The following is a 27,267-nucleotide window of genomic DNA, read 5'->3' as shown; positions in this document are numbered from 1 at the left end:
GAGTTCTATTTCTCGAGTTCATTTGAACCAGCAGACTTTCTCCAGTGCCCGTTCCAGAAACATGGGCCCTGGCGAAAGAAGGGTTTGTTCTCCGGCCGGATGTTCCAGGTTTCCCGAGAGCGCGTCCGAGACCGCCCCCGGCGGCCGCGGAGGGCGGCAGGCCCTTGCCGAGGGGGTCGCCTCGCCGACGCCGCAGCCCTCCGCCCCCTCCGCGAGCACTGCCGTCCCGGCAGCTCTAGAGTCTCCTGCAGCTCGCGTGCGACCGGGGGGCAAGAGGGGACCGGAAAGACCCTTGATGGAGTGTCAGGAAGAACTTCCTGATCAAAACGAAAACACACACAATCCCAGCTGGGTTGCTCCTCTCACAGCTTAAGATGCCCACAGGTAACAAGGCTATTTACGAACTGGGAGAAAGTTATTCCCCAGAAGGAGAAAGAAGCCCAGAGTGGCGGACCAGCGGCCAGAGATGGTGCCCGCCCCCCCACTTGTAAGGCAATGAGGCGCTTCGTTAAACGCGCAGACGTCAACGTTTCCCAGGGGAGGACAATCAGATGTCCTCAGAAGAGGGTGAAAGTCAACCCAAAGGACTAGAAAGAGCCCGTCTGTAACTGCCACAGAGATCAGGCACAAAGTTTATTTGGATCACCACTTCGTTCGCCGTCATCTCCACGGGGCTGCGAGGGGCTCACCAGGCAGGCATCCCCTCACTTCTAGGGGCAGATGGAGGCCAAGAGACCAGGCTGAGGTCTCAGCCTCAGCTCCTGGCTCCAAATCGGTCCTTTCCAGAATCCTCCCTCACAAAGAAAATGTCTTTTGCCTCTGCCTGTGGCACCTCTTTCAGGAGGCAACTCTTTCTGGAAAGGGTTTATAACTCAGTTGTGTCACTGTCTTTCTTCCCTGGAGAATGAGGTCAGCCTTGGAAGCACACCCAGACGCCACCCTACAGTCCACAGCCACCAGCCTGCCCGGGCATTTCACGTGTGTCAGAAGGTCCTCTGACCCTGGGCGGGTGGGTCACGCACGGTGCACCGGTGCCGATTTTCCTAGAAAAAGAGCTTTCCTCTGCAACTCTCAGGGCACTTGACTCACCTCTTGCACACTTTATCACAATGAAGCAGGTCACACCCAGAACCACTATTTCGCAGATGGGGAGAGAGAGAGAGACAGAAAGACAGAGACTCTCTATTGGGTTACTTACCTTCACTATCAAACTTCACAGCATCTGTTTGTTTCTCTCAGCACCTCTGATTGTTTTACAGGAACTCTAGATAAAATAAATACTTCTCTCCACATTAACTTACCCAGAAGGACAAGCTGGCCAAGCGCTGGCAGGCTGTGGTTTCCTCAAGGTGGGACATCCACCGCAGAGCCTGGAAGACCAGGCCTTTGCCGGTGTTTACTGAGCTCCTTCTGCCACCTTGTGGCCATGAGGCAAATGTGCATGCAAATTCCAATCTCCACGTCCCACGTTCTCTGAATAATCAGTTTCTGTCCCTTACAATCCACACGCTTGGAAGAAGAATTCACAGGACCCATTTTTCACTCACCAAAGACAAGTGGATCCTGAGTTTTGATGAAAGAAAAGGAATAGATGTTAGGGAGGCAGCCAATAAACGTGTACCACACTATTAGTCTCCAAATTTTAAGGCTGAAATAAAAGTATAATGTAAATAGTTAAGTTTTTATGTTACATTATTTTATTTATTAATAGGGTTTTAAAAGCTTTTTGCTGTCAAGATTGTTATTGGAAATGGTAAAAAACAAATGATCAGGTTTAAAAAATAGGGAGAGGAAGTGAGTAGACATTTTTCCATAGAAGGCACGCAGATGGCCGACGAGCACATAAAAATGTGCTCGACATCACTAATCATCAGGGAAATGCAAATTCAAACCACAGCGAGATGTCACCCGCCCTTGTTAGACTGACTTCTAAAGCAAGCCCTCAGACACTGTTGATGGAACGGAAAATTGGTGCAGCCACTATGAAACACAGTACGAGGGGTCCCTCCAAAAATTAAAAATAGAACTCCCATGTGATCCAGCAATTCCTCTTCTGGGTATTTTTCTGAAGAAAACAAAAACACTAACTTGAAAAAATATGGAAAAAACCCAAGTGTCCATCCATGGATGAATGGATAAAGGAAGTGTGTGTGTATTTATTCAACCATAAAAAACAATGAACTCTTGCCATTTGCAACAACATGAAAGCAACTTGAGGGCCTTATGCTAAGTGAGATAAATCAGACAGAAAGGCAAACACCGTGTGATTTCCCTGATATGTAAAATCTTAAAGTAAAAAGCAACACAAACCAACCTCAGAGGTACAGAGGATAGACTGGCAGGGGTGGGAGTAAGTGAGCCGGGTGAAGGGGGTCAAAAGGTTCAGACCAAGGGCTGTGAAATACGGAAGTCCTGGGGACATAATGTGCAGCGTGGGGACCATAGTTAACGATACTTTGCTGTACACTTGAAAGTTGCTAAACTAGTAGCTATTAAAAGTTCTCACCACAAAAAAATATTTGTGTAACTATGTATGGTAACAGATGTTAACTAGACATACTGTGGTGATCATTTTACAATATATACAAATATCAAATCATTATGTTGTACACCTGAAACTAATATAATGTTATATGTCAATTATACCTGAATTTTAAAAAAGATCATAATTGGAAATGCTTTATTCTCTTTTGAAAATATTAGGTTAGTATTTTATGATTCAAGGCCTAGTTTTACATTTATTTTTATACTTGGTTTTAATGGCTGTTATAGCAAAACAAGATATTGAGATCTAGATTCAAATTAGGAAAATTGTATTAATGGCAGCACTTACTGATACTAGTTTTTCAGTTCTGCCCACCATTTATGCAAAGTTTTTTCTTCTCCTTCTTGACACCAAAAGGTATTTTTGTTTTTTAAACAGATGAATCCTAATTTGAAAGACTTTAAAACTTTATGTTTGGTAAGTGTGTAGATGAGGAAATTTTTATAAATGACTCAACAATATTTCTGGCCACAAATCACATCACGATGCGTTATTTCCAGACAGGCCTGAAATGTGCTCTTCATAGCAGCAGTATGGCTGCCTCTTTCTCAGTCTTATTTAAAAAAACATCACCCATCTCTCAAAGGTACTAATTATTAAAATACCTGTAAGAAAAAGGACTCATGGACAACAGTGTGGCGATTGAAGGGGGCAGGTGGGTATAAGAGGACTAAATGGTATTAGAAAAAATACAATAAAAAATTTTAAAAATAAAATACATCATAGTAACATATTACTAAACCACTAATCACTGGAAAGACCCACACATTTAGAACAGTTAAGGTTCTTTCTCTTGTCCATTTGTCAAAGGAAAGCACAGAACTCCTCTTTAAGTACAATGATTCTTTTAGGCACTTAGCTATCAGTAATCCGAAACCTGCACGTAAGGAAAGGCTTTCACAGCTCCCTCTACCCCCCACCATGTCATTTATAAAAGGCCCTCTTATTTAAAACAGGCCACGTCAGTGACATCCTGTACCACCTGAACTGCGGGGATTTATTTGTCAAATGGACAAGGCAGGGCAACACTGTCCAGGCCTCCTCCTCCTCGTGGCTGCCACCACTGCCTGAGGACAGCCCACACGACTGCGGGCCAGCAGATAATGGGCAGGGAAAGGCGCTAGGAGCCAGCCAACCCTAGTTCGCAGTCCAGTCCTGTACTACCACCTGCAGCGCTTGGAAAGAGGACAACTAGAAGCAAAAGGCAGAAGCTTTGCTTTGTGGTGGACAGGTGCAGTCAGTGCAGGCTGTGCTGCAGAGTCAGGTATGAGGACACCCTCTTCCCAGCCCTGCCACCCAGGAGCACAGTTTCTGGCCTTGAGGCAGCACGGAAGCAGCTGAAATGCAGTGGCACAAACTGGGGACTGCCCAGAGCCTTGGAGGAGAAAGCTCTTCCTGAGCCAAGTGACAGGTGGCCGACAGGTCATGTAGAGGCTGCAGATTCAGCTCAGCCCTGAATAAGGAGCTGAGCCCCAGGCCTGTCTAGAGCTGGTCACACCAGTTCCAGCAGGAAGAAGGACCTGCTTCAGGCCGCCCTGGAACCTTCTGACTTGTGCTGTGACAACAGCTCTGGGTGTCATTACCCTGCCCCTCTGCTCGGTGCCCCTGGAGTCCTCTCCCGCTGTCACGGAGCTCCTCTCCTTCCTACTCTCCACAGTGCGGGCAGCAGGCACAGGTGGCCACGCACAGGGTGTCCATCTTGCCCCAAACTGAGTGTTACCTTATCATGGTTTGAGAATTATTATCGTGATGTGAAACCTGATTGTGTCAGTTCCACAAAGGTATAAGCAATTATTTTTAATTCTACATACTCCGTTACTCTATGTTCTAATCAACAGAAACCAACTTGTACTTGTTTAGCAAGTGAATTTCGTATTCTGCATGTTACAGAATTTGGTTAAAAATATGATAGGTTAGTCCAAAATAAGGGGCATGTTTTGATGACAGCAGCAGTTTTTAAACTCTGAACCTTGTATTTGGGGTTCTAAAGAAAAATTGTTAAGTGCGGGAGGATCAAATATATCCCATTTCTCTCTGAACACTCAGAAGGATAACACATTAGTCATTATATCCCCTTTCTGAACGTACAGAGCACTCAGTAATTTCACTCTCTGCCCTGTAGCGGCGCTTTTCTGTGCTCAGTGAATCTCCTGGAGAGTGAGAGCACCTCTCCCCAGCACAGCACACAGTGGCTGTCGCCCTGTTCCCTCTCTGCCTTATCCTGAACTTCCTGGCTGACTTGAGTGCACTTGGTGTTCCGGAACACCTGCACAAGCTGCCCTGCTGGCACTTCCTGCGTTATTGTTCTTGTCTTGGCCCCAGAGATCAGGAGCCCATCATGCCGAGGGGCTTTGTCTTACTCAGCTCTCTGCCTAGCTCCTAGCACAGAACAGACAGAGAGTAAATTAATGCGTATCTGTGTACTGTTTTTAACTGTTTCATTGAGATATAACTCCTCTAGTATAAAATTCAACCATGCAAAGTGTTCAGTTCAGTAGTGTTCATGGAGTCGTGACATTACAAACTACAGTCTTATTCCAGACCCCCTGACTCACCCCTAGAAAGACCTCGTACTCATCTGCAATTATTCCTCGTTCCTGCCACCGCCCGTAGGTCCTTCCTGCCTCCATGGAGTGGCCCGCTCTGGACATTTCACATGCATGGACCACACAGTACATGGTCTTTGTGACTGGCTTCTTTCATTTGGCAAAAGGTACTCAAGTTTCATGCATGTTGTAGCATGTACAAGTACTGCATTTTTAAAATGCTGAATAACAAATCCATTGTGTGGATATTCCACATTAGATATATCCACTCACCACTGGTGGATATTCGGTTGTTTCTACTTTTGGGCTAATACAAGTAATGCTGACTATAAAAGTTCATATATGAGTTTTTGTGGGGACATGCATTTTCTTTTCTCTCAGGCTATACCTAGGAGTTACGCAGTAACATTGTGTTCGACACTTTGTGGAACCACGCAACGTCTTTCCAAGGTTGCCCCACTGACATTTTCAGCAGCGAGGCGTGAGGTTCCAACTTCTTCACACCGGTAGTTGTGGCTGCCTGTCTCTTTGATTCTAACCATCTGGTAGTATGAACTTGTATCTCGTTGTGGTTTTTAATTTGCATTTCGCTTATGAGTTATACTATTGAGCACTTAACTGTGCCCATTGGCCACTTATATCTGTACACCATGTAATCAAATTATAAAATGTAAGAGCTTCACAGAAAAACTTCACAGATGAGGCCCAAGAATGATGTCAAGTGACTTACCCACAGTTGTGAATGGTTAGCTGCAGTATGGTGTCTCAAATGCACTCCTGACTCTACCCACTGCTCTGTTCTCGCCCCATGACCCTCTACCAGCTGTGCCGGTGCCCCTACCCCGCTGGATGAGTGAAGTGACTGGACTCCTATGAGTCAGGGCAAGCGGGTGCTCCGGGGTTGCTCAACTTTATGCCCTACCTTTTCTTCTGTGGTTGGATTGCTTTCATCCAACCATCTCCGCCAATGGTTTTCTCTGGGTGTGAACTCGATGCTGGGGCCGATGGTTTTTATAACTTGAAGATGCTTAATGTTTTAAACAAATGGTGGCTGAACTCCAAGCATAAATAATTTGAAGCAGCTTTCTTGGCCACTCGAGTGCTAGCAAGATTGGGTGTAAAGCCATAGGAAAAAATTAAACCTGCCCACCTGAAGTTTTCACTGTGACCAAGAATACACAAAGTAAGAAAGTGCATTTAAAGTCAAAGAATGTGGTGAGGCTGGTTAGGGCATGTGCAGGAGCATCAGGGTTTAGGAGGGTGTAGAGATGGGCTGATAGTTCTTAGCCCTTCCGGGGACCCACCACCTGGATCCAGAGATAAAGCTGAAGAGAGAAGCCATTCTTAGTAGCAATTCTCAGGGAAGAGCCAAGTCCTCAGATAAAAAACAGATATGAAAAGAGCTGGTCTGGGGGTTGTCTAGAGTATAGATTATGCTGCAAAAACAAACATGATAAAAGTCCCCACAGCTTCTCAGAATGGAATTTTACTTCTTGCTCGTGCATCTTTCACCGTGGGTTTCCGTGGGAGCTCAGCATTCCAGGCTACTTTTGCCTCGGGTGGCAGTTCTGGGCTTCCCAGAACTGAGAAGAGAGATCTAGAGCTCAAACCAACTAACAAGTGCTTCACCTTGGAAGTGATGCACATCACATCACTTCTGCTCCGAACCAATTGCTCAGAACTGGTCACATGACCTTGCTTCACTGCCAACCAGCCAAAAGTATGATCTCCCTGTGAGCTTGGAGAGGAGAACTGGATATGAGCGAGCCCTGAAAGTGCCCAGCCCCGCCAGAGAAAGGGGTGCTTTTTGGAATTTGCTTTTCCCAGAGAAGCTCTTGGAGCTGTGTGTCCATGAGGGTGTCCCTTTGTGGCAGGGGTGCAGCCGGTGTGTGGAATGTGGAGGGGGAGCTGAAACAAAGGAGAGAGACATGCTGAAGTTGATCAGTGTTATTAGCCAGATTATCTAAACAGATCCCAAGTGTTTTCTGAGTTTATTATCTGTGTCCCCAAACGTGAATGAAGTCTTTGGCTTCGCTAGGATTTGGGGAAACTCAACAGGTACGGCCCATCCGTGCCTGCGCCAGGCTATGGAGAAGGTGACACACCAGGGGCAGGAGAAGACCAAATGTTCCAGACACAGCTGTCGCCTCCAGTCTGGAGAGTCTCATTTGTACGTCAGTCTTGAGATTCTGTTTTTATGTGGACTTAAGTTGGTGAGCTTTCCTTAAAGAACAATATAATCAACATATAGATTCTTCAATAAAAAGAACCACAATTTTTAAAGTTTTTACACCATTTTAATCCATATAGCTTCTAAGGGAGTGCCTCACCATGAGAACCACTTAATGCTTATTCAATACATGGAAGAATGAACAAGAAGAGTGAGAACTACCAACCAGCTGCTGCACTTCTAAAGCCAGACTCATTTTGTGACACTCGAGTCCATCTTCAGCCCTAAGGTGGCTCATGAGACCTGGGACACCCCAGACTTGATTCAGGTCCTGCAGAAACAGCGCAGGCCCCGAGTGCCGGGATCGCGTTGGCTGAATGGCTCCTATCTTCAGACCATTGGACTTGCCATTCATCCCCGTAACTAACCATCCACCAAGTCCTGCTCCGCACTGGTACTTACTTGAGCTGTTTCTTAGTCGTGCATCAACATGATTCTAGTGTCCATCCCTTCTTTTCGGGACCTTGTCAATTCACAGAGTATTGGAGCTGCCTGAGTATTTGCGACAGTATCAGTATCATTGCAGGAAGATACAGTGGGCAAGGAAGACACGAGTAAGATCAGTACCATTTCAGACATACTGAGTTTGAAGAACATTCCAGAAGAGAGATCCAATAGCCAGTTGGAAGTACAGACCAGGAGACTGGGAATACACATTTGGGGATTCTTGGCATTGGGGGTATTTGTAGCTGTGGAGACCAAGGAAGGAATGTGAAGACGATATGTAACAAAGTCCTTTCTGTAATGTCCACAGCTGTTTTTATCATTACCATTTTTAATGAGCCCAAGAAAGAACTTAGGAGTGAGGAGAGGAAAAAATAGCCAAAAGCTTTTTGACAAGGAAAAGGCGAGGAGCAGGGGCAGAACCAAGTATTAGTGCATGGAACCAAGAGCAGAGAGAGTGTGCAGCTGAGGGGCAAAGTGCTCAGAGCCTCGGGCAAGGCCCGGGGCCCAGGTCTGTTTCCCACCTGTGTCCCCCGTGGCTTTCGTTTCCTCTAGGAGGTGGGGGTAATCACACCTCCCTCAGAACTGCTGTGGATGAAACGACAGGGTAGAAGCAAGTGCTTTGTAAAGAAGAAAGTGCTGCTGGTTCAGCTATTCTGTTGTCAGTGGAGGTGGAGAGCGAACGCAGGAGCATCTAGAGGAGGAGGAGGAGAGGCAGAGGATGGAGGATGGAAGGAGAGGACCAGGCACCTGGGGGCGAGGCGGGGCAGCCTCGCAGGGAGGTCGGAAGGTTGCCCTAGTGTACCCGCCCCAGGAGCCTGTGCTCCCTGGGAGGTGCTCTCGGGTGGAGGCAGGTCACCCAGCTGGAGGCCCAGCTCTAGGTACTTACTGGCCGTGTAGTCACAGCCAAGAGCTCCTGATCGGTTGCTATCAAACACTGGAGTCCCACGCGAGCATTCATTCACAAGCACTGACCCAGGGGCCCCGCATCTGACTAGTTGCCTCTGACCCCACTGGCGTGGGAGCTGGGTCCGCAGAGGGTGAAGCGTTGAGAAAGAGCCACTGTTCAGCCCTGTGTGCTGCTTGGATCTTTTCTTCTGTAGTTCGTTCCACTAGCCACAAGATGGTGCCCTCTCCCTGCAAAATCTCTGATTTTGGAAACAATCCATTTTCTCTATAACCCTGAAAGAATGGATTTGAATTTACCAATCTGCACAGCATCTCATTAAGCCAGAATTCAGTATCCTTGGTGTCCAGCCATTTAATGTGAGTGTTCCCGCTAGGAACTGAACTGGGTTGGGACGTGTCTATTTTGCATTCCTCAGGGGCTTTAACGAACAGCAGAGTAGGTACTCACTGTGACTTAGGATCATCATCATTAGCGTCAACAACTAACAGTCATTCAGTCCTTTACCAGTCGCAAGGTGCTTTCCACCAACCATCCTCGGGGTAACTCCATGAAATGGGTATTGTTTTCGTGTATAGATGAGTTGAAGCTCAGAGCACTGGTTCAAGGTCACAAAGCAGAAGTCGGCAGAACCAGACCCTGAGCCCTTCTTCTCTACTGCACTTGGGTGAGAAGGGCAGGCACCCTCGGAGAGGTTGGCAGTGGTCAACCGCTGGCGGCCTGCAAGTACAGCCCCCAGAGGGGGAACTCCTCAGGACCACGGCTGGACAACTTCCTAAGCACGCAAGAAAGATGGACAGATGTCCTCAGGGAGTGTCAAGCCATCAGAGACACTAGGTCAGTAGACAGGTTGGACTGGGCTGAGTGGATCAGCTGAGGTAACATATGTGAGATTTCTAGTGCAAAGGTGTACACAGTCAGCAGTCACTCAACAAGAGGACAGATCTTCATTATTTTTAATATTCTGTTCCAGGAAAATGAACTGCTATGCCAACGGGAAAAAAATGAATGTTAATGCTGCCTTAAGCAAAAGTTGTACACTCCTCTCCAAAGGAAATTATTGCTATAACAGCAAGTGATGTCTTCTGGGGTTAGTGGATCTGATAAAGATCATTTACAAGATCATTCACAGACTTGCTGCCAGACAGATACCCACCGTCGGGTCAGAACCCAGGCGTCAGGGCTCGGGGCCCCCATCTCTCTGGGTGTCTGCGTCCCAGATGAAGGGGCTACAAGTGTAGGTTCAAGTACTTGGAGCAGGGAGACTGGTGTCAGGACAGCAGCAGGTACACAGAAAGCTTGACAGATTCCTATTTTGATCATTTTACTGACAGTTGTGGCCACTTTCTGTGCCTCCGCTTCCCCGTCTGTGAAGAGGTGGTCAGAGTGCCTGTCTCATAGAGTTGTTGTGAGGATCGAAAAAGTTTGCTTGTAAAGCACTCAGGCCCCACGCCCAACACGCAGTAAGCACTGTGTTTCTTAAATGTTAAATAAATGGATATGAACAAATCCATTCATATATTTTCCAAGTGAAATTTGAATTTTTTCAAAATTCCAAATAATTGTAAAATTGTTATTTGTATACTTGTAGATACAGGAAATACACTTCACGGAGATTAAGGTATTGCCTTATTGTTAAAAATTGAAATCCCGCTGAAAATGCATAAATTTGATTAGAATGGTACTATATATATCATCTTTTGGGCCCTATAACCACGTTTTCCTCTCATTGTTACTGATGGCAGAGAAGCCCGTCTATGTGTATCAAGAGGCAAATACAAGCAGCAGTGCAGGATTTTATTTATTTTTTATTTCTCATGTTTTAATTTTTAGTCAATATGTACGTCTAAAGAAATAAAGTGTAATGCAGTGATCAGATTTTTCTTTCTCTTTGTTAAAGAAAAGTCTTCCATTTTCTCCAGGTGACTTCTTCTAGGTTTGGAAATTAGTGTTCATTTCAGAGGGCGCCCTTGGCATTTTCCCGGCTACAAAGACTTCACCCGAATTTCTAGGTGAGGGGGTGTTCCTTAGCGATACTCAGCTCACACCCCCATCTTCAAGTATAAATTTAAAGCAGTCACACAAAAAAGCATTTGCTCTGAGGGATTTCGTGAATCCCTGGAGAAAAACCGGAATGCCGAGAGGGTAATGAGGCAGGACTCGGAAGAAAAACACAAGCATTGAACACTGCTTTCAATCTAGGGGTCACTTCTTTTCATAGCCCATTTTGGCATTAATGTTCTTTTAGTAGAGCTACTGTATTGTTTCCTGTTGGAATGTAATGGCTGTTCAAGACTTCTATTTCTTTTCCTTGTAGGCTGTTTTGAGGAGATAGGGATAAGGATGTTTCACTTCCAGCTACCATGACACTCCCTCCTCTATCCTCTGGTACCTGGGCCAACACATCGAACCCTGTAGCAACCCCACCTCCCTGCAGAAGCCAGCTCAGAGAGCCCCTGCTCCTGTGGCCTATCCCCTCTCCACCACCAGCCTCTGGGCCCGGGAGCCGGTGGGAGACCTAGGGGCTGGGACAGAAGCAGGGACATGATCCAGGCACTTGGGTGGAACCTATACTACAGTTTTACCCTACAGAAACAAAATTTTAAAACAAGTTTAAGTTCTTTAGTACCAAAATTACAGAGCAGCCACCCTGAGAATACCACGGCTTTCCGTGCATTGAGCCAGGGCCCTAACCAACATTGCATTATGGTTTCCATGGAAACATGAAATTCTAATTCTAAATCCCTGACCTCAAATTAACTTTTAACACAGAAGTATTTCACATACACCCAACACACTCAGGGACAGTTCCTGCTTCCATCAATCAGGCTGTCCATCTGTCCATCCACTGTCTTTTTATGAAGGTACAGCATAATTGCCACAGAAATATGAAAAGCAAAAAGCTAAGATTGAAAGAATAAAGTTAAACATTTTATATCTATTGAGTTCAAAGCCTCAGTTCTGTTTCAAACTTATCTTCACTGAGTTACAAAAAATCAATATTAAAAAGTGTATTCTTTTTCATAAGGTGGTGTGGTATAAAACACAGTAAAGTTTTGTAAATCGTGACTCTCAGGTGAAGCTACTTAACTTTCCCAAGCCTCGGTTTCCTTTAGATAAACAGAAATTATTACACTGACTCCCTAGAATTTTTAGCTGAGATCATGTAAGTCTCTAGCAATAGATTTGGCAATTATTTCTCATCCTTTCTCCCTCTTAATCTAATCTTTTTGAATTCACTGCTTCAAGTCAATAAAAAATTTTAAACCACATTTAAGTTTCAGAAGCTGTGGTTTAAACTTTTTTCTATATTTGGGTTCCCTCTCTATTTATCTGCTTGATTTAGGTCAATGTCCAAAACATACTAATGTGAAAAGATTATTAACTTACAAATTAAGTAGGTTCAAAGAGCTCCCTTATGTTATTGTGTTGATGCTCACGTATCTGAACAGATTCACCTGTGCCTACCTCCAAAAAAAATTGATTTTCACAAGACTGTGGATTTCACTTTTTTTTCCCCCTTGAACAGAGATTTAGACTTTCCTAACAGCCTCAACCAAGATTCTTTCTGTAACAACAGTTACCAAAGTCAGACTGTACTTGAATGAATCAAAGCGCGACGTCAGTGAAGGACTAAGTGGGCTGCACTTAAGCCGATGCGTCAGGTGTCCTTTCCTATTTCCTAGTGGGTCTGTCCTCTCGCAGAAGCAGAGGCTAGGGTGGGCGTGGCACTCTGCAAGCAGAGCAATGCGGTGGGGGGAGGGGGCGGGGCCCGCTCTCTGGTGGGGTCCTGCCCCTTCCCTCTGCTGCTCGGTGTGTCTGGGACCCTGCCTCCTCTGGACACTCTCTCAGTGGTCCCCATTCCTGGTATCTGTCCTCTTACTCTCAGAGTGGGACCTGCCAGTTGGTTGGAAGGATTCCATGGTGTCACAGTCCTCAGTGTTTTCAGGCAATGCTGTGTCCGCTGCAGACTATGCCCGGCCCGCCAAGCTTGACCTCAGGGTAAAAAATATACTCTCTGTTGGGAGAAAACCTGAAGACCTGGGAAATTTTTATAACCCATATTCTAAAATGTTATTCCCTGTAGTTTATAGCAAGATCAGGATGCGTTCTTTGCTTTGAATTGAAGGCAGTGTTTTTTCCCTCCTCTTGTAAAAGATGTGTTTCTCTCACGTGGCAAAGATATTGCCAACACTCGGGAGATGTCCAGACACCCTGCATTTACCGTGTGCGTATCCAGGGTTCATTCGGGCGGCTCCATATGAAGCCAAATGTCCGGTCCTGCATTCATCTTCAGAAGTGCTGATTTTATTTTATTTTATTTTCAGTGCAGAAATAAGGCTAAATAAATAGGCAAAAAGTAGACCTATAGAAATGGCTTTAACTTATTAATCAACTGCATCTTTGACAGAAATTTTAGGTAAAAATGGTCCAGAGGGCAAAGTGCATAATTAATGATGAGAAAATGATTCCTTCAAGTCCCACAATAAAGAGTTCTCCCTGTAGTAATCACTTGTCCAGTGTTTTATTCATGCAAAAGTGATTTTCACTTCTTGCTCCTGTCCCCTTCATTCCAGTACTGTTCAGTCTGCATTTCTGTGAGTCGGGAGATGGTGCGCTGAAATGCAAAGACTTCCTCTTCTCCGGTAAACATGGAGAGACTTTCTGCTGTGCCCTGGTGACCAAAAACAAAACAATAACCCAGCATCAGTTAAACCACCACCAGATAAAAAAGAAAGTCTTTCTCCAAAAGTGCATGCCAAAAAAAGTAACAGCAAACAGCAGTAGTTCTGGCAAATTAGAAAGAGGTCGACACCCTCCCCCAAAGCCTGACAGACAGGGCTACAGCCACTTAGAAACTGAGACGATGTAGCTCCTCAAGTGTATTCTTTCAAACGGTCAAAGACACCATTTGGATGGAAGTGTTGCTCTTAGAGAAATCACCATTTCAAAAGATCACAGCACATGGGTTTATAAGCAGCTATTTATTTCTACATGTAGGTTTAAGTAATCATACTTTCCAAGTTTTCTTTTTAAAGAGTTACTGGCCTCATTTCCCCAAACTTCTTAGAATGCATAATTTCTACTCAGGTCAATAAAGAACTGCTTTCTCATTCCAAATGGCCTTTACCTCTGGGGTTGGAAGAATGAGGCACCCCTCTCATTTGGGAGGTGAGTGTTGAAAGATAGTTTTAAAATTTTGACTAATATTTCTTTATTAAATTTATTGGGGTAGCCTGGTTAACATTATATAAATTTCAGGGGTCCAACTTTACAACATCTGCATACTCTACTGTGTGTTTCTCACCTGAAGCCTAGTCTCCTTCTGCCACCGTATTTCTGACCCTCTTCATCCTCTTCGACCTTCTCCTGCAACCACCACACTGTTGTCTGTATCTGTGAGTTTGCTTTCTGTTTAGTGATCTATTGCTTTTTGTTCTATGTGCCGTATATGAGTGAAATCATACGGTTCTTGTCCTTTTCTGTCTGACTTATTTCACTTAACATAACACTCTCCAGATCCATCCACAATGTCACAAACGGCAATACTTCATCTTTTTTATGGCTGAGTAGTATTCCATTGTAGAAATGTGCCACATATTCTTTATCCAATCGTCCACTGAAGGACACTTAGGTTGTTTCCATGTCTTGGCTATTTGTGAATAATGCTGCAATGAACAAGGGGTACATATATCTCTATGAATAAGTGTTTTCAACTTTTGGGGCTAAATATCCAGAAGAGAGATTATTGGGTCATATGATAGCTCTATTCTTAATTTTTTTGAGGAACCTCTATAGTGTATTCCATAGTGGCTGCCCCAATTTACTTTCCCACCAGCAGTGTAAGGGTTCCCTCTTCTCCATATCCACTCTAACACTTGTTATTTCTTGTCTTATCGATAACAGCCATTCTAACAGATATGAAGTGCTATTTCATTGTGGGTTTGATTTGCATTTCCATTATAACAAGTGGCATTGAGCATCTTTTCATCTATCTGTTGGCCATTTGTATATATTCCTTGGAAAACTATCTATTCCAAGTCCTCTGCTCTTTTTTAAATCAAATTGGGGGTTTTTTTTGGTTAAGTTATATAAGTTCTTCATACATTTTTAATTTTATCGCCTTATTGGAGGTATCATTTGCAAATATCTTCTCCCAAGGGTTAGTTGCCTTTTTGTTTTGGTGAGGGTTTCTTTTGCTGTGCAGAAGCTTTTTAGTTTGACATAGCCCCATTCATTTTTTTTTCTTTTACTTACCTTGCTTTTGGGGTCAAGTTCACCAAAACCCCTCTGAGACCAAGGGCCATTAGTTTATTGCCTGTGTTTTCTTCTATGTAGTTCATTGTTTTAGGCCTTATATTCAAGTCTTTAATGCATTTTGAGTTAATGTTTGTGGATGGTGTCAAAAAGCACTGACTAGTATTTCAATTGTCTCCAGTGGAGAAATACACCCTGTGATGCTTATTATATTTATACATAAGAAGGAAATGCGGTCACTTTTGGTTGACCTGGGGTGAATCACCAAACCCCAAGTACCAGGAGAAGTGGGCCAGCATTGGCTGATTCCCTCCAGGGGGTCCCCAGAGTCTGGTGCCCACAGGTTCTCCATACGTGTTTATGGAAGGGGGCTGGGCGAAGAATCATGGATTTCTTTTTAAGCCAACAGCCTTGCCAAGCACTCCATGGTCTTAGAATAGTCAGTCCACATGCTTGGACACTACTCTGTGCACTCACTCCACAAATCCCATAGACACGAACAAGAATGTGCAGAAAAGGTGGCATGGTGTGGCAGAGTAAGCCAAGAACCAGACACAGGGGGCCAGGTGGCCAGCTCTGGGCTGTCATCAGTGAGTGGTATGACCACATGCCCATTAGTCACTAATCTGTACTTTGTTTCTATTAAAGGCAAAAATGATCACTGAGACTGTAATTCTCTATATTTAGTGATATTGAGAGCAAGTCTGCTATACCAGCTTAAGAAGAAAGCAGTGAATCAAGAGTTAAATATATACTGCATTCCTTTTTCAAAATGTAGCCATGTATCAAACCAAAAACAACTATGCTGTTTTATAATAAAACAAGATTATGTTAATACCAACTACCTGGCTCAGCCCCAAATCATCCATCAGGATCCTGCTTTGCTCCAGCTCACCGGCATGATGCTGATGCAGAAACAACCTCGATAAAGGAGCTGACGCGGAGCAAATTACACGCACCTGAACCAGAGGAAAATGATAGGTGGTGTTACTCCTCACATTCCGTAAGTTGCAGGCAAGAACAAATCTCTCACAAAATAAAATTTTGTTTGTCATAACATGGAGCTTAGATTTTGCTTTTAAAATGTCCATATTTTTTCTAATAGATTGTTTAAAGTGATATTTTTAAACTGCACAGTACTTTTCAAAATATTTCCATATACCATCACATGAAGTAGGGAACAAAGGTTTTATTGAGCAACTTCAGGCCTGGAGAGGTCTCAGCTCGGGATGCCAGACCAGATCTTCCCATTCCGAGTCTGATGGTCTTTCCACTACATCCGAGGCTGACATTTACACCTGGCTGGGTGGAGCCCGTCTCTGGGTGCATCAGAGACGCTCTCCAGAAGCGCTGCACACAGGCTACTGCTCGCTGCAGAGGGGACTGCTGAGTTCAGTGCACCGCCACTCCAATTACACCCTGAGTTTCCAGAGCCTACGTTGATATCAATATCCTGCCAAGATACTCTTCAAAAAGACTAAGTTTTACATTAATATTTCTTGATTACACAAGTGTTTGAGGGACTGGGTATATGTGATAATCATACATTGGAAAGAGTTTTTCTAACTTTATAAATTTTATGTCCACTAGTTTAAATACAAAACAGACTCTCCTTTGTGTTTAAAGAGTCTTGAATTTATTTTTAAGATTTGCAGCTATCATTTTAAAATCATTATTTAAATAAATATGCCAATAGTTTAAAACAATAATACATTGACATTGGGGACTAGTTTTTCCATATCCAAATGGCCTTCCATCTCCTTTTACAAATTCTTTTAATCAAAATGACACTTTCTTCATTATTTAGATGGGAATACCATTATTTCACAAATTTCTATGACTACATTCTAGAATAATGTCTATTTAATGCTAATTTCTAAAATAAGATAATTTTGACTACTCTAAATGTGTGATTTGGTTAACGTAAATGTTAGGAGAGTCCATCATATTGCCAGAGAAATCTTTTTTTCTCTAATTCGGAGGTGAAACAGTGGGGGTGAGGTAGGATTAGGGGGTGGGGACCATGAACTTTCTTTAAGTTATTCCTAGCTGAAAGATTTTTAAAAAGTAAGAATTCATCAATTCTACACTCTAAGAACCACCTACTAGTGCCCCTCTGCCACTTTCTTCTTGGAGCATCGGCCTTCTGTAATAAAGAGAGTGCCACCTCCAGGCTCACTCTCTTTATTCCACTCCCACCCCGTTTGATTATTTCCAAGCAGAGTCTCTGGGTGAGTAACCTAGGAGACCCACTAAGAAGTGATGACACTTGATCCCCCAGCTCTGGAGTTCTCAGCTTCCGTCCTTTCCTGACTGCTGATCCCAGCATGTTGGCCCCACAGGTGAGGTCACTCGCTGAAGCAGCCCCCTCAGCCCTGCCCCAGAGCCCTGCTGGCTGTCCTTGGTGCTCAGGCCCAGCTAGGGGGCTTTGCTGCAAACTCCTCACGCTGGTGACACTTGTCACCCTGGATTAAAGTTCAGCCACCACTTCTCAGCATTGTAAGATGCACTTAAGGAGCTTGTGAGCATGCAGATTGCTTCCAGCCCCCATCCTGGGTCCTCATGTGCCAGATGGGGTAGGCTCTGGAATCCAGATCTTAAGTAGCCCAGCTGATTCTGATGCAGGTGGTCCTCCGCAGGACCTCCCATTGTCTCCCCACAACCAAAAATCAGTTTGCTCTCCCCCTAGACTCTCAGGGCACCATCTGTCCAAGAGATCAGCCCACAGTGGTGACTTCACATTTAGTTCTGTGGACATTTGATTAATATTTCTCTGACCCTAAATTATAAATTCCATGATGGCAGGCACCCCATCTGGCTTTGCTTGACATTGAACTTCTAGCACTTAGCACTAGGCTTGGTATGATACAGACTGCTAAGGAATGGATAAATGAAACATTAAAGTCTCACCTCTGCCTCCCAGAAGATTCTGGAACTTTTATCCTCCCACCAAAGTCCCTTCAACTTTAAAATCACCGCCCTATTTCTGTATAACAGTAGAATGATATTTAAATTAACTCTAATTTGAAGTTGTATAATACTTTCACCGTACATAGACATTTGCAGACATGTACTATCAATTGTGGCTGGCTTTCTCTGAAAGCTCACTACATGCCACGTGACGTGCTAAGCGCTTTACACCTTCATTTCACCCTCACAACAGCCATGTGACATAAGCCCCACTGTTACTGACTTTCTACAGAAGGCAATTGAATCTCGAGAGGTTAAGTGGTCCTCAAGGTAGACAGCCCAGCCCCAGGGTCCACTCCTTAACCACGAGGCAACACTGGGTCCCATGAGGGACAAGGTCTCAGCACTTTCAGCTAAAACACCCAACAAGATGGAACAATGCTAGTTACTAGGGTTTCTGGGCCACAGGGAGACAGCCAATACTGAGGAGGTTCTTTAGATATTCATTCATTTATTCATTCATTATTTTATCAGTTCTATCGGTTCCCCACGCAACAAATAATGTATTGAGCGCTCAGTTCAGGTAAGGCATTGTGTTGTACATCACCACAGATAAAGCACATGATAAGTCTAGCTGAATGATGGGGTCACTGATACAGCAGAGGGTCTGATGATGGGAGTTTTATGATACTACTACTGCTAGTACTACTAGTACTGTTACTACTAGCACTTATGCAGCGCTCGGATTGTGCCAAGTACTTTTTAAAATGCTTTACATGGATTATCTTATTTTGTCCTCACAGTTCTCTGCAGTGAAAAACGTTGCCATCCTGATTTACAGACGAGGGAACTGCGGCACAAAGAACCCTGGTCTAAGTGGTAGACCAGGCCCAGAGATCTGGCTCCACCGCCAAAAATGTACAGTTTTGAGAAAATGCACATTACATCCTTACCTTGAAATCATAAAAGTTATCAATGAGAGTTATGAATCTTCGAGCCTGAGTCCTTTTTGCCATTGTAAATTGTGGAATGTTCCGCAAAAATACTGTATCAAAATTCTTCGATAGTTCCAAATAGTCACTGGCTCCAAGTGGCTGTAATTAAAATGAAGTAAAAGATAGAAAATTAAAACAAGCCAATTCTGGTTGCTCTTGGATTAGTTTCATTAGAAAACACCTCTTTTTTTTTGTTGCGATGTGACCCAGGTGGTAGCTTTGGGGTAACTTGACCAAATGGGACAGTCTTTCCAGAACAGGCTGTGGACGGAGCATACTAGGGGGTAGTAGAGGAGACAAGTGCATGGTGGGAGTGAAAGGGCATCTCTAGCCACCTCAGGCAGTAACTTGTAGGCCCCCATCCTAAATCCAGTCTTCACTCTTTTTATTTATACGACATAACTTTAAACATGTCCTAACAAATCCTTCCAGGGCTCAGCCACAAGCAGCCACTAAGTTTCTAAACATAGCTACCTTACGATGACATGCTGAATATTGTGTCACCATTCTGAAATAAGACTGTGCTCCAGTATGAAACTCATCAGAAAATATTTCCATGTAAGGTGAGGTACAATATTTCAGGTGTAACGTAGGAGACACTGGTAACCTCTATAGCAGAGAGCAGGGGGTTTTAATGACCAGAAGTAGACCGAGACCTCAGCGTAATGGGGGCACCGCATGCTGCTGCCTCTTCATTCGAGGGGGTTACAGGGCTCAAGGTCCACAGAATTATTCACAAAGAAGCCACCTACAGATTTAAAGTGCTTTTTCCTGAAACATGAATTTAACTCACAAAAATTATGAACTATCTTCAGACATGCCCTTAGGGGTTAGGAACATTGCTGCGAAGTGCCACCCCTCCTCCTTGTGAGCTGTGTGTGGACGACTGTACCTGTGAACAGAAACCGCGAGCGGGGCTCAGGGGAGTGTTTCTGGCCCCACCAGAGTGTTCAGGGGACCAGAGCCTGAGTGGCCAGGGTCTCCTTGGAGGTCTCTCAGAAAGCTCCTGGGTCCTCCTGACCCATCCTGGTGCTGGGGCACAGGCACTAAGCCTCCTCAGTTTCTGGCAGAATCCACCAGTGCTTCCTCTCCCTGTCCAGAAATGTCCCCCTCACTTGGGGAGCCATTAGCATGAAAACTTCTTTCAGAAATGCAGACAGGCGTAGCTTCCTGGGAGAATTAGGGAATTGTGAGGGAGCATCATTCCCACCTTAGGACCCATTCATTTAAGCCCACCACTACCCTAACAACCAGTTGAAAACGGTTACTCTCAAGAAAGAAGACTTCCCATGGAGGTCTGGGAGGTAAGAGTAAGCTTGAGAGTCAAGTTCTGGAGAAGTGGTTCCCTCCAGAGACAGCAGTTCTGAGGAGAAGGCAGCAATTTGGAGACCTGGGACAAAGAGGCAGAAAACCAGAAAGAGCCCCAAGAATTGCCTGACTCCTCTGGAAGTCTGCTTAGGGATTTTCCCTATCTCCACTCACCAACCAGATACCAAATGGAAGAAGGAGATAACCTTGCCTTTCCCCTCTCTCTCCCTTGCTGAAGTGCTTTTACCTGCACACCCAGCGCCTGCCCTTAGCTGGGCCTCCCCTGCTCACCTCAGCCACACAGTGTCTTGAGAGGCTGTCTCTGTGTGTGTGTGTGGTTGGTTTAAGCTTGGCTCTCATACAAGGACACCTTGCTGCCAAACCTGGTATGGACCAGGAGCGTGTGTTAACAGAATAGCTAGGAACAAGGGCTCTAGACTGCTTGGATTTGAATCCTCAGTTTGTTACTTACAAACTACGTGCTTTTGGCAAGTTATGTAATGTTTCCGATCCTTAGTATTCCCATCAGTAAGTAATATGGGAATTTGACTCCTATCCCATAGGATTTTAAATGAAATCATGCATGTAAAGCATTTAGCACAGTGCCTGGGGCACACATTGACAAACAGACCATTTTGGCTGCTTTGAACTTTTCCTATTCTGAGCTTAAATGATTAGGCTCAGTACAAATGAACTGAGGGTGTAAAGAAGTGTCATTTGCGAAGGGACCAGTTAGTGCTGTTCCACCACCTTAAACCCTCAGCCAGCTTCTGTGCATTTGCTCGTCCTCAGAGTCACAGCAAGGACCAGATGAGACTGTGGAATCCTCACGTAACATCACCAAATGCAGTGCTGTCCTGCCAAAGCGGACAGCATGCAACAAAACTCTCACGCTCTGAGGGTGACACACACTACTTTTTTGAGATAAGTTAGAATTTACTGTCTCATCTTTTGTAAATAAGAAAAGATATGTAAAAAATGTAAAACCTCATCTTCAGTATGTAGTTACGTACAATTGAGCTCACTCTGTATGCATGGACGTGACTTCTGTCAGTATAACTACATGCCAAGGAAAACCACCATCAGAAGTGCACTGAAGTGCTGAGGGCAACTGAGAATCAGAATTTTGCCCACTCAGCGATTTTTATAAATTATATACCTTTGTCAGTAGGTTCTGTATTTGCCATTATATTAGCAAATATTCCTTTCTTTCATATCCCTAACACACTTATGTGCTCATTCACAAAACAAAAACTGAGCTTAATATAGTTGTCTATCTCCTTTAGAAATGACAGTGACTGGGGAGAACGAGGAGCTAGGGTTTAGTGGACACGGAGTTTGAGTTTGAGGTGATGGGAAGTTCTGCAGGCAGATCTGGTGAAGACTGCACAACGGTGTGAGTGTACTTAATGCCACCAGAACGTGCACTTAAAAAGGATAAAAATGGCAAATTGTATGTTATGTGTAATGTTACCACAATAAAAAATAGTCATTAAAACAAGGAAAGGTTATTAATCGCCAAAGAAATTCCAACCTGGCCCATGGAGAGAGAGCAATATTATTTTTTCTTTACAAACATGAGAAAGAAGAATGAAATGTATTACTCAAGAAAGTCTTTTCCCAAAACAAATCAGCTCCACTGAGATTAAGATTAATTTTAAATATAAAAAAGACTTGTTTGGCCCTGGCTGGTATAGCTCAGTGGATTGAGCACGGGCTTGCGAGCCAAGGGGTCGCCTGTTTGATTCCCAGTCAGGGCAGATGCCTGGGTTGTGGGCCAGGTCCCCAGTACTGGGCATGTGAGAGGCAACCACACATTGGTGTTTCTCTCCCTCTCTTTCTCCTTCCCTTCCCCTCTCTCTAAAAATAAATAAATTAAATTTAAAAAATTGTTTTAAAGATTTCTTTAGTAAATACTAAAAGAGTATGTTTTCTCATGCTGGCTTCAATGCTTAATTGTCCAAGAAGGGACAAACAAACTTTCAGGATTGACTTTGGTGACAGATGGGGATTTCTTATTAATCCGAAATGCTCTTTTTCATTAATTAAAATAGGTTAAACAGTTGTGGACAAAAATATAGAAGAGGCTTTGGTGTGTGACTTCTGGTCATGAGACCTTGAGTAAGTCTCTCTGAACTTCTGTGTCCCCCATCACAGGACCTGTCTCGCAGGTCTGTCCCGGGGGTTCAGTGTGCTGACTGCATGCAAAATCTTAAAACTGGACCTGACACATGGTTAAGTGCTCACGATGTTAGCCGTCAACTTACAGAGTTCATGTGAGAAGCACATGAAATGACATATGCATATACACTACTGGGCATACAACAGACAGTAAATAGTAGCTATTCTTTTATTAACTATGAAGTAACCCTTTCCTCAACTCATGAAACCCCATAGGCTAAACAAGAAAACAATTTAACCGATTCTAACCTGCCTTTGCCTTTCCACACAGGGGTAAAAGCTGCCTCCTTTGGTCCTTCCTGCTATCCCTAATCCACCAAAATTTCTGCCATCCTGGCACATGAGCCTTCCATGAAGTCATACAGAGATGACAAAAATAGCTTCTGCCACAGGCCTGCTCCCTCCCACATGTCTTTTGGTGATACCATGAGCACCACTTGTAGGGAAAAGCCCAAGGCCCACATAATGAAGAGCCCCTGAAGCAGTGCACGGCCCACAGAAAGTGGTTAATATGTGCTGAATGAATTAGTGTGACTAAAACATACCAGAGCCTGGGGCACAGGCCTGCCTATTCCTTCTTTTAAACCTATTTGCCTAAAAAATATTTGAAACACACACAAACAAATCACATCCTTTCTTACTTGGCTCAAATGCCCCATTCCCAAGGCAAGCCTTTGGTGGGTATCCTAGTATGCATGGAGGAAAATGTCTAGAAATATAGAGAGCAAAATGTAAACACGGGTTATCTTTGGGTGGTGGAATAAAAGATGAATTTTGTTCTTTTGTTATACTCATTTGACCCTCTCTCCACCCCCCAATGAACTTGTGTTACTTTTGGTTATTTTTAAAGATTTTATTTATTATTTATTTTTAGGCAGAGGGGGAGGGAGGGAGAGAAACATCAGTGGGTGGTTGCCTCTTGAGCTCCCCCTACTGGGAACCTGGCCCACAAACCAGGCATGTGCTCTGACCAGGAATTGAACCAGCAACCCTTTGGTTTGCAGGCTAGCAATCAATCCACTGAGCCACACCAGCCAGGGCTGAACTTGTGTTACTTTTAAATAGCAAATACAGTAATGCCTTTTTTGAAGGTCATTTTTATAATAGGCACCTTATCATTTGTGTCTCATCTGTGTGAGATCATAATATCAGTTTTGAAACGGACCATTTTTTCCTCGTTTTCTTACTCTATAGAAGTAGGATTTTTTCAGGGACATTTAAAAAGAAAATAAAACATAAGCTGAACACATATTTTCTCCTTTAAATTTTGACAAAAGAATAAAGGATTTGATATTTGGGATGAAATTTGACTTCAGTTATATAGTTACAGTTGACTAATGATTCTTCACTCCAGGGGAGCAAGAGAGAGGCAGGGGAAGGTGAATGGCAGCCTCCCCAAACAGTTCATGTTTGGTCCCCACAGCCAAGCATCAGAGTTCCCCAGATCAAAGGCCAAAGTAACACCGAAACGCATGTCACAGCCCCAGCCGACATGCTCCCATTTATACCGTGTCTCCATCTGAGCAGGTTTCTCCCTGTAAGCTGGATGAGCAGGGTGTTGTCAGTGCTCCCTTTCCGCATCCTGTCCGACAGCCTCCAGCCCACTGGTGCGTGCGCACTCATCTGCTCTACTCTCTCCCTTCTCCTGGACTCTAAAGGAACCTAGGTGAAACTTCTTATTCTCCACTTCTTTTATTCTACCTTTTGTATTACCCTCCCCGCCCCACCTGCTCATGGTTCATTTTGGCTAGTTTCCTCTGACCTCCATTTCTAAGACCATTATGTTTCCCCTCAGCTGCGTTTCATCTGCTCTTAAACTCGTCCGCTGAGTTCTAAATTTTGGTTATTGTACTTTACATTTCTAAAATTTCTATTGCTTCTTTTTGAACACTGATATATCTCCTTTTGTAGTCTCTAGATCCCTACAGTAATATTTCCAAGCCTATCCCTTAAAAAACATCTTTCAAAATGTAAGTCTAGTTGTTTAAAATATGGACTCATAATTTCAATATGTGTTCATAAATTTGTTGATTGTTCCCTGTTCTCACTCACAGTCTTTTCTCCTTACACATTTGGCTATCTTTGTGTATTGGATTTTATCTTTGAAAAAAAATACTTGTAGAAAAAAATCCAAGTTCAAGGTCTAAAGTATTCTGAGCTACTCTGATCACACCAGGTTTTGACTTAAGTCCACACAAGAGCTGGTTTACTTCTGGGTCACACTCAATTCCTAGAGTGTAATCCTCAGGGCTCCATCAAAGGAAAGAGCAATTTCCTAGGTTCCCACACTTGGCTGGTCCTAGTCTCTGACTCTTGTCCTGCTAATCCAGTGAGATTGCAAAAGGAAGCTCAGCTCAGCCCAGCTCACTGTTTTAAGGGACATTGCTAGTGCTCACCAATATCCATGTTTTCCTCTCCTTCCTGGGCACACAGTGAGACTGTATTCCCCAGTTTCTCTTCTGCATTTAGATTTGGCCATGTGATCAAGTTCAGGCAAGTCAACTGTGAGAGAAAGTGATACGCACCACTTCTAGTTCTGGCCCGTAAAAACGGCCCACAAAGAATACTCACTCCCTTTACTCATTGCTGGCTGAACAGACCCTTAAAGGAAGGTGGAGGCACAACAGGGATGAAGCCTGGATGTGTGAAGGACCACGTGGGGCAGTTTCCTGGCCAGTCTGCACTGGATGGTGATATGAGCGAAAAAGCCATGTGCATTTATGAAGCCTCAGAGATTCATTTGCATGTTGTTTGTTTCAGCAGTTAGCCCATCCTAATACTTACATCGTCCAGCCTCCTTCATTGTCTAACTAGAAGGTTGGTGCAAATTACAGAGAAAGAGTCCACCATTACTGGAAGTGGAAGACTTCCTAACACTTCCCCATTCACAAAAGATGTTAACAATCAAAACTTTCTCTTCAAATTTTCTTTGCATTGTCATTAAAAATTTAACTCAGGAACTACATTTAGTCATTTCCAGCATCAAGCCTGATTTTTAAAAAGTTATGTTTACAAAAGCAAGTTTCTGATTATGATTCTGAGATTTATTTGAAAGTTTTGTTCAAATTCAATATTTGACTTATTTTAAAATATTTTTATAAATTTGCTTTTTCTTGTGATTATATAATATACAGAAATATAATAAATATTTTCACCAAACCACATACAGATGCTATTGTTTCTGGTGAGTGACATCCTGATCACTGTGACTGATAAATTGATACTAATCTTGCCCCAGGACTCACCCCTCCTCCCCCTAGCATTCCATATTTAAAGATGTTTGGGGCATTCAAATGTACTCACTAAAAGATTATCTAGAAAATTATGACAATTTTAAACCCACTTATATTGGTTTTGGAGAAATGAGGAATGCCTAGACGAGGCCGTCTGATTACAAGAGGCTCCAATTGTCTTGGCTCCTTGTCCACGCCCTTTGGACTGGCTTTCCAACTCTGCCACTATGACCTGGAGCCTATTCTGCCCAAGTCTTCAATCTGGGGTGGCCTGTAATTTACCACAGCTAAAACAATGAGGCAGATGAGACAAAATTCCAGTCCCGAGCTCAGGTCTCAAAAGGCTTCGCACGCTTCCACTCACTCTGTTACAACACCTAGGCTGTCCTGCTGGAGGAGGAGAGACGGAAGAAGGATGGCCAGTTGTCTAAGCTGAGAAAGCATCCTAGGCCAGCCTACAGCCATCTGGCCCACCAAAACTGATGGGAAAATCCAGCCAAGATCAGTAAAGCTGGCTGCAGATGCAAAAGTGGGCCCAGAAGAGATCCCAAAACTTCCCAGATGACCTATAGATGAAAGCAATAATAAATGCTTATTTTTTACCCTTGGCATGTGAAGTAAGAGCTAATTAAATTGTTATTTTTAAAAGACACTGAATTTTGGGTGTAATTTGGTATGCAGCAATAACTAACTAAAAAATCATACTTGCTACAGAGATATTTACCTGAAAAAGCCCATAATTTTAGAAGTCATTAGCACGTCCAGCACATGTAGAAAAAATGATCTAGCTTTTATAGGAAAATATTGGTTTTATATAATTGATAAATACATGGAAACATATTGTCATTTATTTTATATTTATTTTTATAATCAATTTGGAATTTTTGTGGTATAATGTAATCTTATTTCCAAAAATAAAATTTGTGATTTACTGTATACAAGAACTAGAAGAAAAAAAGCCAGAAAATTATATGCCATCCTTACAGAATGCAAGAAGACCCCACTGAGTAAAAACAGAAAGCTATAGGGAGAGAGCAAGTTGATATGAAAAGGAAAGTGGGTGAGACAAGCATTGCTTGCAATAAAACTAAAACTATAAGAGCATTCCAACAAAGAAGGGATAAAAATTTTAATAGAACATTCATGGAACAAAAAATAAATAAAATGTATAAGAGGCTAATAAACAAATGAAAAATATAAGCTCACTATTAGCCAAAGAAAAACAAAAATGACATATTTTTCAGATAGCAGTTTTGCAAAGAAAAATAAATTATACTACTCAATGCTGGCAAGCACGTAATGCAACATCTCTTGCTGCTCAAAGAATAAATGAGTTCTGTTGTTCAGAAAAAAATGCATTGGATTGTAGTAAGAGACTTAAAAGAAGTCATACACTTGCCCCAATCATTCTGCTTTTAGAAATCATTCTATAGGGGATGATTGGAAATTTAACCAGAGGCTATACACAGGGACTGTTCATAATTATGTGAACCAAAATGCAACTGTAGGATCCAACAACAGAGGAATGGTTCAAGAAACTATGACACAATGATATAACAACATAATATGCTCCCAACAAATAATGACGCTTATGAAAAAAGTTTATATGGAAACATGATAAAAAGATATTAATGCAAAATTATAATTGCATTAAGGTATCCGTTTTGCTCCAATTATATATGTAGGGAAGAAGCTAATATATAAATAATG

General features: G+C 43.3%; 1 protein-coding gene across 1 annotated transcript in view; it reads right to left on the bottom strand.

Moving 5' to 3' along the window:
• Nucleotides 1-12,197: 12,197 nt before the first annotated feature.
• Nucleotides 12,198-27,267, bottom strand: part of AFG1L (AFG1 like ATPase) — a 206,212-nt gene continuing 191,142 nt past the window's right edge. The window contains exons 11-13 of the mRNA XM_024551786.4: nt 18,794-18,934; nt 15,776-15,889; nt 12,198-13,347 (exon numbers count right to left, since the gene is read on the bottom strand). Coding sequence (XP_024407554.2) covers nt 13,219-13,347; nt 15,776-15,889; nt 18,794-18,934 — 384 coding nt within the window. The 3' untranslated portion in view covers nt 12,198-13,218. The remainder of the gene's footprint in view (nt 13,348-15,775; nt 15,890-18,793; nt 18,935-27,267) is intronic.

Source organism: Desmodus rotundus, chromosome 11 (genome assembly GCF_022682495.2).
Source record: "Desmodus rotundus isolate HL8 chromosome 11, HLdesRot8A.1, whole genome shotgun sequence".
In the NCBI taxonomy this organism is placed as follows: domain Eukaryota; kingdom Metazoa; phylum Chordata; class Mammalia; order Chiroptera; family Phyllostomidae; genus Desmodus; species Desmodus rotundus.
Note: the sequence above shows the minus strand (reverse complement) of the source record. Positions and strands in the feature narration are given on the sequence as shown.